The 15,029-nt window shown below is 30.6% G+C and overlaps 1 protein-coding gene across 5 annotated transcripts in view; it reads right to left on the bottom strand.

The window, feature by feature from the left end:
- The window catches only part of LanA (laminin subunit alpha), a 136,831-nt gene that overhangs the window by 30,349 nt on the left and 91,453 nt on the right, over nt 1-15,029 (bottom strand). For all 5 annotated transcript variants that reach the window (XM_016064242.4, XM_087153522.1, XM_071184348.2 and 2 more), the window contains exons 38-42: nt 13,910-14,083; nt 12,296-12,483; nt 10,406-10,516; nt 7,872-8,029; nt 1,328-1,466 (exon numbers count right to left, since the gene is read on the bottom strand). In XM_016064242.4, coding sequence (XP_015919728.3) covers nt 1,328-1,466; nt 7,872-8,029; nt 10,406-10,516; nt 12,296-12,483; nt 13,910-14,083 — 770 coding nt within the window. The remainder of the gene's footprint in view (nt 1-1,327; nt 1,467-7,871; nt 8,030-10,405; nt 10,517-12,295; nt 12,484-13,909; nt 14,084-15,029) is intronic.

Here is a 15,029-nt window from a genome sequence, read left to right as displayed (position 1 = left end):
CGTCTATAATTATATTTAAAAAAATTCTGCGATAATAATCAGAATAAAGCAGAATTAAATTATTCAAATAACTTACTTTCTATAGTGATTCTTTTTTTCTCTGAGTTATGACATTGCGGCAGTACAAAATAAGCGAGCCAGAAAAAATTCTTTTATTAAAAAATAAGACTTGAATAAAATGCTTTATTTGAAATGAAAAATATATATTTAAAAGACAGCCGGAATCTAAAAATACACAAGATATTGCTTCAGGTTTATTTTTATATTACTGCTCTAGTCTAAGAACTTATCCAAAATGAACCCCAACCTATTCTTATTTTTTTTCACAAAGACGATAAAACATCTACATTTTTCATCCTATATCCAATTCATTGCTCATTTAATCCTTCCCAACTGTTAAATGACTCTTCGTTTGAATTTGCATTGTATAAAATAGTTCAAGTTATAGTAAATTTATATTTTAAAGTTTGAAAAGGGGGGGGGGGAATTAATCATAAAAAATTGTTAAGATTTGCCTTTGGCTAATACTTTTGATATTTGTCAATTTACTGGCTAATATTTTGAAGCCCTGAAGCAGTGTGAGTCCTGAAGATGGTATACATAGTTTGAAATTATAACTTTTTCTCAAGTGTCTGTACAAAATTTTGTGCCCTACTGAGGGCAAATTTTATTTCTATGGAAATAAAGTTTCTGAATTTTGTATTTAAATAGCATTGCCTATTTCAATAGCACAGCCTTTTTTCTCTACATTTTGCTCATTGGCAGAAAAAGAGTTTAAATAAAAATCACATAAAAAGTCAAAAAGTATTTGGTTTTCTTTGAGAAATATTGACTTTCCTATAAACTTTCCTCTCAGATCACTTATCAAACACCCCCATTAAAATGAGAAAATAATATTTTACAGTAGTTAGATGTCACCAACAGGCCCTAACACAAAGGAGGAAAAATAGATCTGTGCAATTTAATAAGAGCCTGTTTCTAAGCTAAAAAACAATTAATGTCAAAATTTGCATTTATAAATTTAAAAACGGTGACATGTTAAAAATATTTTGAGATGCAACACGCTTTATGCATGAAAAGTAACTTGATTTTACGTGGGTTTCTTTTTCTGAAATTATTCTGAGTAAGTAATGCAAATTTTTTTCTATATAGCATAAAGGTCATTGTTTAAACACAAAAAAATAACACACATATTTTTAATCTATGTATGGAATTCCACAGCTCCATCTTGCTAGCATGTTAAGCTCACTTAATCAGATTTTGTAAATTAAGTTTATAACCTGTCATATGACTAAGTTAATTTACTAAATGTAATTTAAAAACATACCATTGTTTCTGCAGATTGAGAGGCAGTGAGAGCAGATTCTGCAGCTAAGTATGCATCATTGATAGCCTCACCTATGTTAGCATAAGCATTAGCTGCTTTTACAGCAGCTTCTGAACTGTCTCTGGTGTCAGACAAAGACCTAAATAAATACACAAATATCTATGTTAAATTAAGTACAAACAAACATAACTAAATTATTTTTTTAAACCTGTGTACACCAAGCAAAAGCTTAGCACATAAAGATTATTGATTCACACTGTGTGTGTCGATCAAAAACATTAATTTCAAATTTACTAAATAATATGTAAACGTTACCGTGAATAACCGAAATCAAGAGAATGTCGACAATCACTTAGTTGCTTTGGTGAATGTCCAAAATATTTGTTATATCCAATTTGATATTAATTTATTCGTTGATATTAGTATACTTATTCAATATTTTAATATCTGCTAAGGAAAGATAAGGAGAAACATCAGTGTTTGGAGTACCAGTTAAATGCATACTGCGGAGTGGCACGTGACCTTAAAAAAAAAGTGTAGGGTATACCGAGCAGTGACACTTAAGTAGATCTAGTATATATTTCAGACATTTACCAAAGCGATTATGTGTGTGTTTCATATGGCTTGATTAGGAATTCAATCCAGAAAATTTGACAGCTCACTGCATCACAAAGGAGCAGAAAAATAACAAAGAAACAATTCAACAATTTAGGTAAAGTGAACAAAAAAGAGCAATAAACATTTGAATCAATAAACATTTGAATCAATAAACATTTCAACAATATAAAATTTTAAACATTAACATGAAAAAGGTAAAGTTAATGACAATTCATGAGAGTTCTTGCGTCCCAATACAATTTAGTGACATTACCACTTTTCTGGGAGTTCCTATCTAGTCCCTTGCACAACAAGAGGTGATCAGAGTTTAATACACCCGTGTCACAAATTGGGCATGTTTTGCTGGGAAGAATTTTTATGTTATATAAATGTTCTGATAAGCAATCGTGGCCTGTTTTAAGCTTAAAATGGGTTACTGCTTTGTTACGGGGTTGGTAACAGTGAAATGTCCAATTGTCTTGAATATTTTCCCATATTTTGCCTTTCGATTTTATAGTTAAATCATAATTATTTATTTCGTTGAGTTTTTTCATAACATATTTTTTAAGAGTATCAGGTGTGACGGTTGTTATTTCTTGAGGTATAGTTGTTCCGTTTTTTGCCAGATAATCTGCGTTCTCATTACCTTCGATACCAATATGTGAAGGGATCCACTGTATAACTATAGTTTTATTCATTTCCTTGAGGAGGTTTATATCGAGCTGAATTTCGTTTAACAGCTTAGTTTTAAAACATTGGTGTTCTGTGATTGCTTGAATTGCAGAAATTGAGTCTACCAATAGAACTTGTTTTTAGGTTCTGTAATGCTAGATAAATTGCTCGGATCTCTGTATCAAAATTGGTCATATAATGACCCACGGGGGCGCTTTGGGAAAATAATCTACAAAAAACACCAGCTCCAGATCTATCTTGTATCTGAGATTCATCGGTATGTACATGTAGCCAGTCGCTTTCCGGGTATTTTTCGCAGATCATTTGCAACGCAGTTGCCCTCAGCTCTGCCTCGATACTGTCTTTTTTCCTTATGTTCCCTACAGTTAAGTTGTTTTCGATGTCCACATATTCAAGTGGGTTGATAATTTTATATGTGCTTTCAGTAGGAATGTTACCATCGAGATCTTGAAGTGTGTTTTGACATATTTCTACTGGTGAAACTTAAGTTTTGAGAGTACTGGGTTCCTGATTTAGAATTACTTATCTATTTTGATATAGAATCAAAAATGAATATTTTAATATAAAAATATATAGATTAAATATTTATTTATTTTTTGATGAATGACTACATTTATAAACACAGTCTGCTACATTTATTTTGTCACTTTAAAAATCAAGAGAAAAAAAAAAGAAATCACAATTTTAAATTAAAGTTATGGTTTGCTAACTAAAACTTTGTTTTAACAGTTAAAAGCACAGGGGTCTGTCCAAGCCGGTACCTTTACAAATTCAACTTTAGGAAAAATGATAGAATAATCACACAAAATACTTTTTCTTAAAATTTTATTTTTGTGTCTCGTAAGAAACAATAAATCCATATTTTTACTATATTTGTGTTGATTTTTTAATATCATTTTTAATTTTCACGAAATAGGTACCTCTCAGAAAAACCCAAACAGACCCCTGAAATATTCTTTAAATTCTCTATTTCATCTAGTCCTTAAATTTTAATTATGCATTTGTTTCAAAATGGTTGCTATGCATTCAAAGCCATGTATTATAATGAAAAATTATTTTAGTTAGAGCTTCTAAAATATTGTTACAATATAGTTTTAATATTAAGTTAATTTGATTAAACATTTATAATTTTTTTAATCATAAATTAAAGTTCTTACAGTGTTTGAATAAAATTTAAAAAAATCTGATTTAAATCCAAAAAAATCCGATTTAAATCAAAAAAATCTGATTCTTTTGATTTTTTTTTAAAAAATTGAAAAAATCACGAACCCTGTTTTAAATGTTTCACTCATAGTGCTCTCGAGGAAAAGTTTCTAATCTTGATATTTTCTGGAGTTAGTTGCCTCGATCCAAATGACTAGATCATCGGCAAACATGGAGACATTTACCCCGGGAATTTCTTTTAAAATTGTTATGAGGTCATTGATATATATATGTTGAAGAGAGAGCAACTGCAAACTGCTCCTTGAGGTAAGCCAATTTTACTTTGCCAGAATTGAGATTCCGTGTCATTCCGTATGATTCTTACCCATCTTTGGGTTAAAAATCTTACCCAGTTCCACATATTTCCTCTCATTCCGATTTTATCAAGTTTGTAAAGTAGCTTTTTTCTCCAGATAGTGTCGTAAGCACCCTGAAAGTCAACAAAGACTGCCAAGGAGCTTCTTTTAGAATTGAACCCTGTTTTGATCTTATGAACTAACTTCATTATTTAATTATTTGTAGACATACTGCATCTGAATCCTGCCTGTTCTTCGTGGTGTAGTTCTTTTGATTCAAGTAAAAATTTGAGCCTGGAGGATAAAATTTCTTCGAGTGTTTTGGCTAGAATAGATATCAATGATATTGGTCTATAAGCTTCAGAATTTTCATTTGGCTTCCCTGATTTTAAAATTAGGATGAGGTTTGCTTTCACCCAGTCGGCTGGTAAGCTAATATTTTTGCTCCAAAACGTGTTATAAATGAAGAGTAGGAAAATCTTGGTTTTTTCACTTAGGTGTTAAATAAACTCAGGGAAGACTTTGTCTGGTCCTGGTTGTTTACCTGTTTGAATATTTTTAATTGTTTGGTTGAGTTCTGCAATTGAAATTTTTTTACTAAAATGGGGTCCATTATGTTTCTCTCTGAGTAATTTGTTCTAAGCTGTGTCTTCTCCTTCTTCTTTTATTGTTTACTTAAGGAGAATTTATTGAGAAAGCATTCGTTGAATTTTGTAGCTATTAAACTTGGATCTCAGATCTCTTTGTCTCCAAAAACCATTAGGTGGTTAACTTTTGGAGTTCTTTTGTTGTTGAGACTGTTAATTAAAAGATAGGCTTTTTTCCCATCTACCCGATAGTCCATCCTATTAAGGAATTCATTCCAAGTTTCTCTTTTGGTTTCTCTCTGAGTAATTTGTTCTAAGCTGTGTCTTCTCTTTCTTCTTTTATTGTTTACTTAAGGAGAATTTATTGAGAAAGCATTCGTTGAATTTTGTAGCTATTAAACTTGGATCTCAGATCTCTTTGTCTCCAAAAACCATTAGGTGGTTAACTTTTGGAGTTCTTTTGTTGTTGAGACTGTTAATTAAAAGATAGGCTTTTTTCCCATCTACCCGATAGTCCATCCTATTAAGGAATTCATTCCAAGTTTCTCTTTTGGTTTCTCTCTGAGTAATTTGTTCTAAGCTGTGTCTTCTCTTTCTTCTTTTATTGTTTACTTAAGGAGAATTGATTGAGAAAGCATTCGTTGAATTTTGTAGCTATTAAACTTGGATCTCAGATCTCTTTGTCTCCAAAAACCATTAGGTGGTTAACTTTTGGAGTTCCTTTGTTGTTGAGACTGTTAATTAAAAGATAGGCTTTTTTCCCATCTACCCGATAGTCCATCCTATTAAGGAATTCATTCCAAGTTTCTCTTTTGGCTTCGAGAACTTTCTTTTTCATGACGGCATTTTCGAGTCTCCATTTAATAACATCTACGCAACATTCCGCTTCTGTTTTATTCACAGCTTTTTTTGCTCTCAGCCTAGCTTGGTCCCCGATGGCCTTTTGTTTGGCTAGTTTGTCATTCCAAAAAGGCTCATATGATTTCATTCTTCCGCGTGGGATATGTTTTTTTGCACATTGAAGAAGAATTGTAGAGAAGGATGAAGCTCGTTTGTATGGTGATGTTTCATTCATTATGTTACTTATTTTTCCTTCAACCTCTGTAGTAAAGTCTTTCCAGTTAGCCTTTTTAAAGTTCCACATAATTTTTGATGGGGTCTTAGTGAGTTTCAACTTTGTTGTAATTGAGGTCTTAATCATTCCGTGTCCACTGGGCATTGTTCAACTATGGGCATTGTTCAACTATGTTTGCATAAACCATACTTAGGTCTGGATTTGTCGAACTTCCTGAGTAATGGATAAAGATGTTTGGATCATCTTTATCGTATAAAAGAAATAATGCATTGGTACCAATAAAATCTTCTACAATTTGCCCTACCTGATTCTGATCAGAGTAACCCCAGTTTGGGGATGCTCCATTGAAATCCCCTACAATAATTGTATTTTTGAATGGAGTTAACATGTCTAGGTTAAGATTGTTGTTATTAGGAGGGCTATAAATACCATAAACTTTGAAATGGGCATTTCTGTTCCACATGCTAATCTCCACAATCTCTGATGAATCATTGTTGATTATCTCTTTCACCACTTTGAAAGTTGTGGTTAATTTATTTTTAATTGCAACAAGTATACCACTGGCAATTTGCCTGGATTTAAAAAGTCCATGCATAGTATAATTCTTTATATTATATCTTTTAATTTTCTCTTCTATGATATTTGCTTCTTGTATTATTAGGATGTCAACATCCTCTTCAAAAACAATTTTCTTAATTTCCTCAAACTTGGAGATGAAAATGACTCCAGCATTCCATTGTAGTATGGAAAAACAAAACTCTTTCATTTCCTTCGCTTTGCCACTAGCTGCCACAGCCGAACGCTGTTACTCATTTAGCACCACCCAGGATGCACGTGTGAATTCTGGAATTTTAGGGATGCAATTATGTGATTGTCAACATTCACCAGAAGTCAACAACCACTTATTTCTGTCATTCACAGTAACATATATAAACAACTATGAGTCCTTTTATATTAATTCTTTGTGCCTACAATCTTTTTCCTTCTTTATTAACCAGACCAAAAACTTTTCTCGTTATAAAAGAATCTCATGATTAAAAATTTGTTTCCTCTTAAAAAGATCTTAAGCATTACACTTCTTACAAATAATTATCATAAAACTTCCATCCTTCAGCAAGTAAATATATTTTAGCTTCCAGGAAAAGAAGCAGTTAAAAGTATTAAATTTTCCTTCTTCATCTTATTACAGAATCTTTTCTAAATATTTTTAAAATAAAAAGTAAAGTACTTGAGTTCTGTGTGAATTCCAGAATATACAGTCAAGCTCAAATGGTGTTCAAGTCTCCGCCCTGCCTGATTAATGAGCGCACACTTGATCACAAACTTTGCATTACTTTTACCTCCAAAATATAACCCTTGCTATGTCACTGCTAAGAAGTTCTAGAGTTGAATTTTCATAGAAACTTTTACTGTTAAGGTGTGAAGAAACTTTCTTTTTAAATATTTCAAATTTAAAAATACATATTTTCAAAAAAAAAAAAAAAAATTTCAGATCTTTATTGGAAAGCATACAATTGAAATGGGTGATAAACCATATATCTGCTGTAAAATTAAAAAAAAAACAAACAATCCAAGTGCTTGCCAAATGTCTTCAAGAAGAGCTGCTCAACAACTACAGCATCAACTAATAAATAATAATATATTTTTTAAAAACTGAATAAAATACAGATTTATGAAATTTTTTTTGTTTGTTTTGCAGTACATAGCTTATAATACAATGACAAAAACATAAACAGCCGGGAAGTTTTCTTATTGTTTAAAATAAACTTAATAAGAAAATTTCATTAATAAATAGCATTTTCTTTTAAAAAAATATTTATTTTTTTTATACTTGTTGTTAGATTATTAGAAAATGCAACATTAATTTTTAAAAGTTGCTAAAATTGCACTGTCAAAAAAAAAAAAAATCAAGTCCTATAACAAAAATTAAGTCACATAAGAAAAAGAAAAAAAAAGAAAACTGGTTTCGCATGATTTTATAATCAAACATTTGCTTCCTCATTTACTATTTTAATTTCTTATTAACCGCTATTGTAAATTTTAAGCCATATATATAAATAACATGCAAGCTATTAACAAAACAAATTGTTTACTCTTCCAGTTGATCAGCCTGATCCTTTAAAAATTTTGCATGCTCAGATGCTTCATTGACCAGATCTTTTGTATCCTGAAAATTTTGTTCAGTGTCTTTCAACTGATCCTTCAAGTCTATCATTCCAAAGGCCAGGCGATCAGATTTCAAACCAAGATCCTTTGGTGGGAAGAAAGTAAAATTAGGAACACTCATTTTTTTTTCAACAACATTTTAGAAGGAGGTTATGTATTAATAAGAAAGCAATGAGCAGTGTTAGCCCCTTAAACTGTTATTATAAATTATTTTTGCTAAACATATTGATAAAAAAAGGCATGTTTTTTGTCGAGTTTAATTAAACACCATTGAAAAAGAGATGGGGAGAGAAGTGATTCTCCAGCTCTTGTATTATTTCAGTGCCCTTCCTAAGCTCTTTTAAAAGGGCGGCTTGCCTTGCTTACCCTTTGATCCCTATAAATGTGCCCTCTTTGTAAAAATAAGCTGCCATCCCTTAAAAACCCTGCCTTTTTATTCATATTGGGGAATGTCAAAAAAAAGTTACTAAAAAAATTATTATTATTATTTTTAATTTAACTTGGGTCCTGCCACAGACTGTACTTCGACAATTGGTGAACCGTTGGTAATATATCCTTTATTTAACCTAAACAAGAAGGTTGTATTCAGTAAACAAACAATGGGTATAAAAAAGGTTTGTAATTGCTAAATTGTGATATCTGATATTCTTATGAAAACAAATTTAAAATTTTAGAAAATTTTGTTGAGACATACAAACTACAGTACATTTCAAATTTATAGTGAAATAAAATGATCAGTATACATAACATAAGCAAAATACGATTTGTTTATTTTTTCTTTCTCATTGAAATCACTATCCATTTTGATGCAGTGTTCTACCTAAGCGTTTTTTTAGGGCAGCTCACCTTGCCTGCCCATTGATCCTATTAAATGTGCCTTTTACTTAAAAATAAACTGCCATTCCTTAAAAGCACTGCCTTTTAACCCACTGACGGTTCTGCACGTAAAAAGTCGCATTTTAACCTGCAGACTTCTCTGCATAGCAAAACCGGTTTTCCCATGTTAACTGATAGGGAAACTGTGTGTAGGGGAGAAACATTCTCTCAATTTTGCCCATTTCCATAACCGCCAGTGGGTTAATTCACATTTCATGTTGAAAAAAATTAATTCCTTGTTCACATAATTACACACTGGTAAAATTATCTGTGTTTATGGGTTTAATTCTGATTACTATTACTCATATTTACTTTGTTCGGATCATTATCAACTCGTTCAATATCTCTTTTATTTGGTGCTATTAATAAATTTTTAATAATTTTAAATTTTGAAATTATTTTTTTAAATAAATACATTTTTTAAAAAAATGCACCTTTGTATGTTTATTTTCTCATAATTTTTAGTTTAAATTATAGAAAAAAGCTTTCAAGTTGCTTACTAATTAATAATTTATTTTAGTTTATATTTTTCTTTAAAAAATTTGCCAACGTCCAACAGTAGGAATTCTTCTGTTTTGTTCATATTTTTGGCCACGCCTTACCCTTACCTGAAATATACTAATCCTGTAGTGTACCTACTTGAAACATACTAATCCTGTCAATTGATAGCAACCGTAATGCATCAGATGGTGGCTATTCGGTAAGACAGACAGTACCTACTTTCTACCTCTGCCCTTTAGCATCCTCCTGTCTTATGCAGAGTTGGTGATTTGTCTCATTTCATATTGCTATCGGCCATTGTAAAAATTTAGTTACTATTTAATAAATTCTTATATTTTACTAATACACGGTTTTATTGTATTTTAAGTAAGTATATGCTTTTTAAGGATACTAAACTCTCTTTTAATGCTTTTAGACTAATTTTAATTTCATGACTTTGAAATACAAAATCCTAAAAAAATTTTTTGCAGGTATACTCTATATGCAATTAAAAAAAGTTTTCAAAAAAGAGGAAGAAAAAAAAGACTACAGTGTTTAGGATTCATGACAGCTGCATACAACAGACCTGAAATTTTGAAAAGAAGAAACACTTCCCCACATCCTTCCTTCACAAAGAAAAATTCGGATGGAAAGTATTTCAGAGAACAAGCAAGGTCATTTGGTGAAACATTTTGATAATTTCATTGGAATCAAAGATACAGGAAAACCAGCAAAGAAAAGGAAAAAATATTGATTCACGTAATGTCAAAACTGTTGGGGACAACTTAAGGATGCACTTACAGCGTACGGGCAAACCAGTTAGGCAGGTACTTCATTTACGTCGCATTAGAGCTGCACAATGGGCTATTGGCAACGGTATGGGAAACATCCCCGAGGATAATCCGAAGACATGCCTTCCCGATTTCGATCCTTCGCATAGGGGATGGGCAAACCAGTTAAGAAGACAGGTAAAACCAAAGTAAAGAAAAAAAAGATTTCTAGACAGCTCAAATGTAAATTAGTAGTTGGCAGCTTAGGGTAGCAAGTATGGGGAAAATCAGTTAAGAACAAAAAAGTAAAAGTAAGTAACAATACAAACACTTACTCTGAAAACACTCGCGGTCAAATCATTTTCTGGGTGTTGTAGCAATTCAGAAGCATTTTTAAGCACAATATTTATCTCTTTAGATTCCATTTCGGCTTTCTGCAGTTTATCCTAAAAGAGTGTTTGAAATTACAACAACTGTGAATATCACATCTTGTATTTTCTGATAGCTACAACCTCAAAATAATAGACTTTTGTGCATCTTTTACTGTACGCCAAATCCTGAATTTATGTACATTTGTTACGAAACAAATTTTTAACTCATTATACTTCAGAGAAATATAACTTTATGGGAATTATTAAAGAGAAAATTTTGATGTTTTTGTAAAAAAGTAATCATGAATGTGCAGGAATGCCAACTGCTCATTTAGTTAAACATAGCATATTAAAAATTTCAGAATTTGGGCTACTTTCCTTAGCTAACTTATAAATTGTTATAAATAGTGGTGTCAAGATAACTTTAAATTATACATTAATGCATAAACTTTGCTACCAGTAAAAAAGATTTGCCTGTAATGTAGAGCAAGTTGGCTTCTATAAATCAGACATGTAATTGCTGGAAGAAGATATTATTTGAAATTTTCTTGCAATATGTTTTTTTCTGCACATAGAAGATAGATAAGAAACTCGTTTTCATAAAAGTAACATTTATAAAATTTAAAGGAAGAATTTTTTATCCAATAATTTTTTTCCCTCTTATATTAAACATGAAATATATATTTTTTAAAAAAAATGTTGTACCACCATTTGCATACTTAGAATCGCATTACAAAAAAGAAAAAAAGATTTTAAAATTTGTGAAATCTATGGCTAAATCTGAAAAAAAAGATTGATGATAAAAACAACGGGTATTGAAGGTGAAATTTCACACCATCTGATGCCTCAAAAAGTGGTTAGTTAAAAGTATGTTTCGAGATTCAATAATTCATGATACCATATTAAAATTATCCAGATTTTTAAAAAATAGACGGAAAATGGATTGAAGAAAACAATAGAATTATTGCGTCAAATAGTGAATATTCAGGTGTGTGATTTTAAATTTTCCATATCATAATAATATCAGGATTTTTAAAAAATGGCTCGAAGATCAACAGCAATAACTGCACAAAAAAAAAACAAAAAAAAAAACAAAAAAAAAAAAACTCCGATCGAAACACAGCATGTATTTAACGAAAATCAAGTGCATCAAAAAGTGTGTCGTAATAACATTGGAATTTTAAATGTCACGCAAGAAAATCAATTGCATTAACTGCGAAAGAAAAAAAAAGATCGAAACACGAAGCGATGGTATCAAGAACGCTGGCATGCCCGTTCGTATTGGAAATTTCCATGTTGAAATATTGTATTAAAAATTTTATTCAATTGTAACCAAATAAAAAGGGGGCCAAATATATCACATATGTTAAATAATGTGTCTGTTACAAATCGGAATTTGCTACTCATTGAAATTAGAATTACGTTTTAGTTTATTAATTTTATACTTTTGTGTTTGCCTTAGTAGTTCATTATTCCAGCAGAAGTTATTATGGAGTTTTTTTTCAGCCTCATTTACTCAAAGTTGCGTCTTAACTCTAACAAGTCTTCATTACAAAAAAGCCGTTGTAGCGCGATGAGAACTTAGGAAAAAAAAGGTGCTGGTAAAGGCGGTATAAATGTCTAGTAAACAAGATTTTGCGTATGTAATGAAATTTAAATTTTAGATTGGCGCAACTCCGAGGAAATTTTGTGAGAATATAATTTATTGATTCATGGAAGTTCGCGAATCAACGGTCCTGAGATTTGTGGAATTTCGCAAATTAGAGAAGAATCAAGAACCTGATGAATGTATAAAGCCTATTTAAGCATTCAATGAAACTGCCTCTGTAATATAAAATATGTGGTTATGCATACTTCAACAGACATTCCTTCCATTTCTTCATGCAAAGCCTGTGCATCGTCTGCCACATTGTAGGCATTCTGGCTGTCTTTTGTAAGATCATCCAACAAATCTTCCACATGCATCAGTTTCTCTCCCTGTTCTTCGCATCTCTCTTTATTTTCCAAAACAGGCAATTCAAATTGGGTTACCTCTTCCAATACTACAACACACCATTATATAAGTATTGTTCAGAATGCCTGATTTATAATCTAAGTATGAAATATGAGAACTTATTTTATACTTTAACTAAATATTGTATACAGTGACTCTTTGAGCAAAGCGGGTATAATTTATTATTGAGTTGATAACCTACGAAAAATAACATTTTCTCTATTAAATCAATCACTTTTTTTAATGAAATAAAAATATTACTTTAACTAACTTATTTAGTTATTAATATTACAATTGGGAAAAACATGCGAGACAATTACTATTAAATTTAAAAATAAAATGCCAATGTTAGTAACATCAAGAGCAGATAATACTGAGTATTATTCTGATTAATCTGGTGATTATAAAAAATATGAGTATTTCTTATTAAAGAAAGCAAAATAAAGCATGAGCTAACTAGTGGCAGGAAGAAATAACTCTTAATACTAATTAATCAAAATCACACTAATTAAAAGTTCTTTTTAAAAAAATAAATTATCTTTGCCTTATTGAGCACAAAAAGTCTCACAGTTTAATACAAAAAAGAGGTATTTCCAGGTAAGGATAGAGTTTTTAAATTTTGAAGAAGGAATATTTAAAAGTATGAAATAATTATAACTGATATTTTATGGGTTTGCCATGGTGTAAAATACCTGGGATGTATGAAATGAGAAATCTTTTAACACTTCGTAATAAATTTTTGGCATTTTCTTACAGACCTGATTTTCCACTTTGTCTATAACAATGTTACTTTTAATACAATTTCCTTCTTACAGAAACTGAAACATTATTACTTTTGATTTAAAGCAAAGCTAAATGTATAATAAGAAATAGTTTAAAAATTCTTTTTCTCGATTTTTAAGTACTATTGGGAAAGTTAATTTTTCATTTATTTTGCAAATAAAAACATGACTGGAAAAATCAGATTCTACACCTTGATATAAATAATGTCAATTAATGAGAATTGAGTGAAAGAAATTGAATTTTTGAAAAATTTTATTGCTATTACTTTCAAAACTAATAGATACCTCCTTCTGGAATATAGAAGTGGGGTCGTGTGCTGGCATTGTTAATTTTTATTTTACTTTGCAATACAATACATGGCATGAAAAATATTGCACACATTAAACTACGAGCTCATTTAACCTTGAAATAAATATTATAGGATGATGAGTAGATGCCCTTAAAGGAAAACAAATTAAAATTATGTGAATTTTTATTTTGTTGCACCTTTAAATACACATTACGAAAAATCAAATTAAATTTTTCATGGACTGCATGAAAAATTATTACGCTTAAAAATAAATACTGTAGGAAAAAAATAGGACAAACAAGAAAAAAACTTTTTTTATAACAGACTAAAAAAAAATTTCTAAAATACAATTTTTTAAATATAACTTGCTAGGTGATAGATGAAATAACTATATAATACTTACACTTAATGCCTGAATCATATTCATTGAGTGAGTCATTCTTGGGAGAGTCAAAATTTCTCTCCAGCAGATCTTCTAGAATATACTCTGCCTGTGCAACTAAGGTATCAATGTCGTCTTCTTCTCCCACTGAATCTTCCAAACCTTCTGAGAGTTTTCCCAATTCCTTAATAATGTCTGTTCAGTGAATAAAATAAACAATTGTATTACAATAAAGGAACTTAAATTTACAATAAATTCACAAATATATCATAATAAGTGCTTAAGCAATAACACTGTACTACATGAAACACATCCTTTTAGATGAAAATATCTGTTTCGAGTATAATTTTAACTAAAAATAAAGAGCCTACAACTATTTATTTGTTTTTTGTTCATCGTGGATGATTGTTAAAATAATACAAATTTTCGCTCGGGATCTTCATGCATTATAGCAACACACAATAAAAATTTACAGTTAAAGTTGAAAATTTACAAAAGAAAGGCACTGTACCGAATCAAGTTGTACTGAAGACACAGTCTTCCTAAAAATCATCAACCACATATACCGTATACACCTTAAAAAATACAAAAACCTAATCTCAACATGAAACCAGCGAATCTGCAATTACAAAAAAATGTCTCCTTTTTTTCTTGATTTTGTTGCTCTGTCTTTCAATTATTGCTTGGGTTAACTCAATATTTTTAGGACCTTAGCGCTCTCATTAACAGAGTGAACTTCACTACAGAAACGTTGTTTATCTTCGCAAAACTTCGAGGGTCTAGATGCTATAGGAGGCAAGATATCAAAAAATTCAATAGAAGCTTGGCAAAGAATGGCAGTAAGAATGGAATAGTTTTTCTTCCTGGTTGCACCTGCAATAATGTGACCTAGCATGTGGTGAGGGTTGCATGTATTTCAACATATCGCACTGCTTTCTTTACATTTTTTAGCTCATCTCCTATACTAATTATACAAAATTCAATTCATACATTTCCTTCTTTTATCTTATCGTTAAGTGGGAGATTGTTCTTTGCTTGATGTTGGATAACAATGTTGATGTGGAAAATGAACTACAACATTTGTATTGCTCCAAAAGTGAAGAATCTGATTCTGATGGATTTGATTAAACACAAGGCTAGA

This window comes from Parasteatoda tepidariorum, chromosome 10, assembly GCF_982258835.1.
Source record: "Parasteatoda tepidariorum strain Cologne lab strain chromosome 10, Ptep-v5.0, whole genome shotgun sequence".
Lineage (NCBI taxonomy): Eukaryota > Metazoa > Arthropoda > Arachnida > Araneae > Theridiidae > Parasteatoda > Parasteatoda tepidariorum.
The sequence above is the reverse complement of the archived record's forward strand: the minus strand, read 5'-3'. Positions and strand labels throughout refer to the sequence as shown.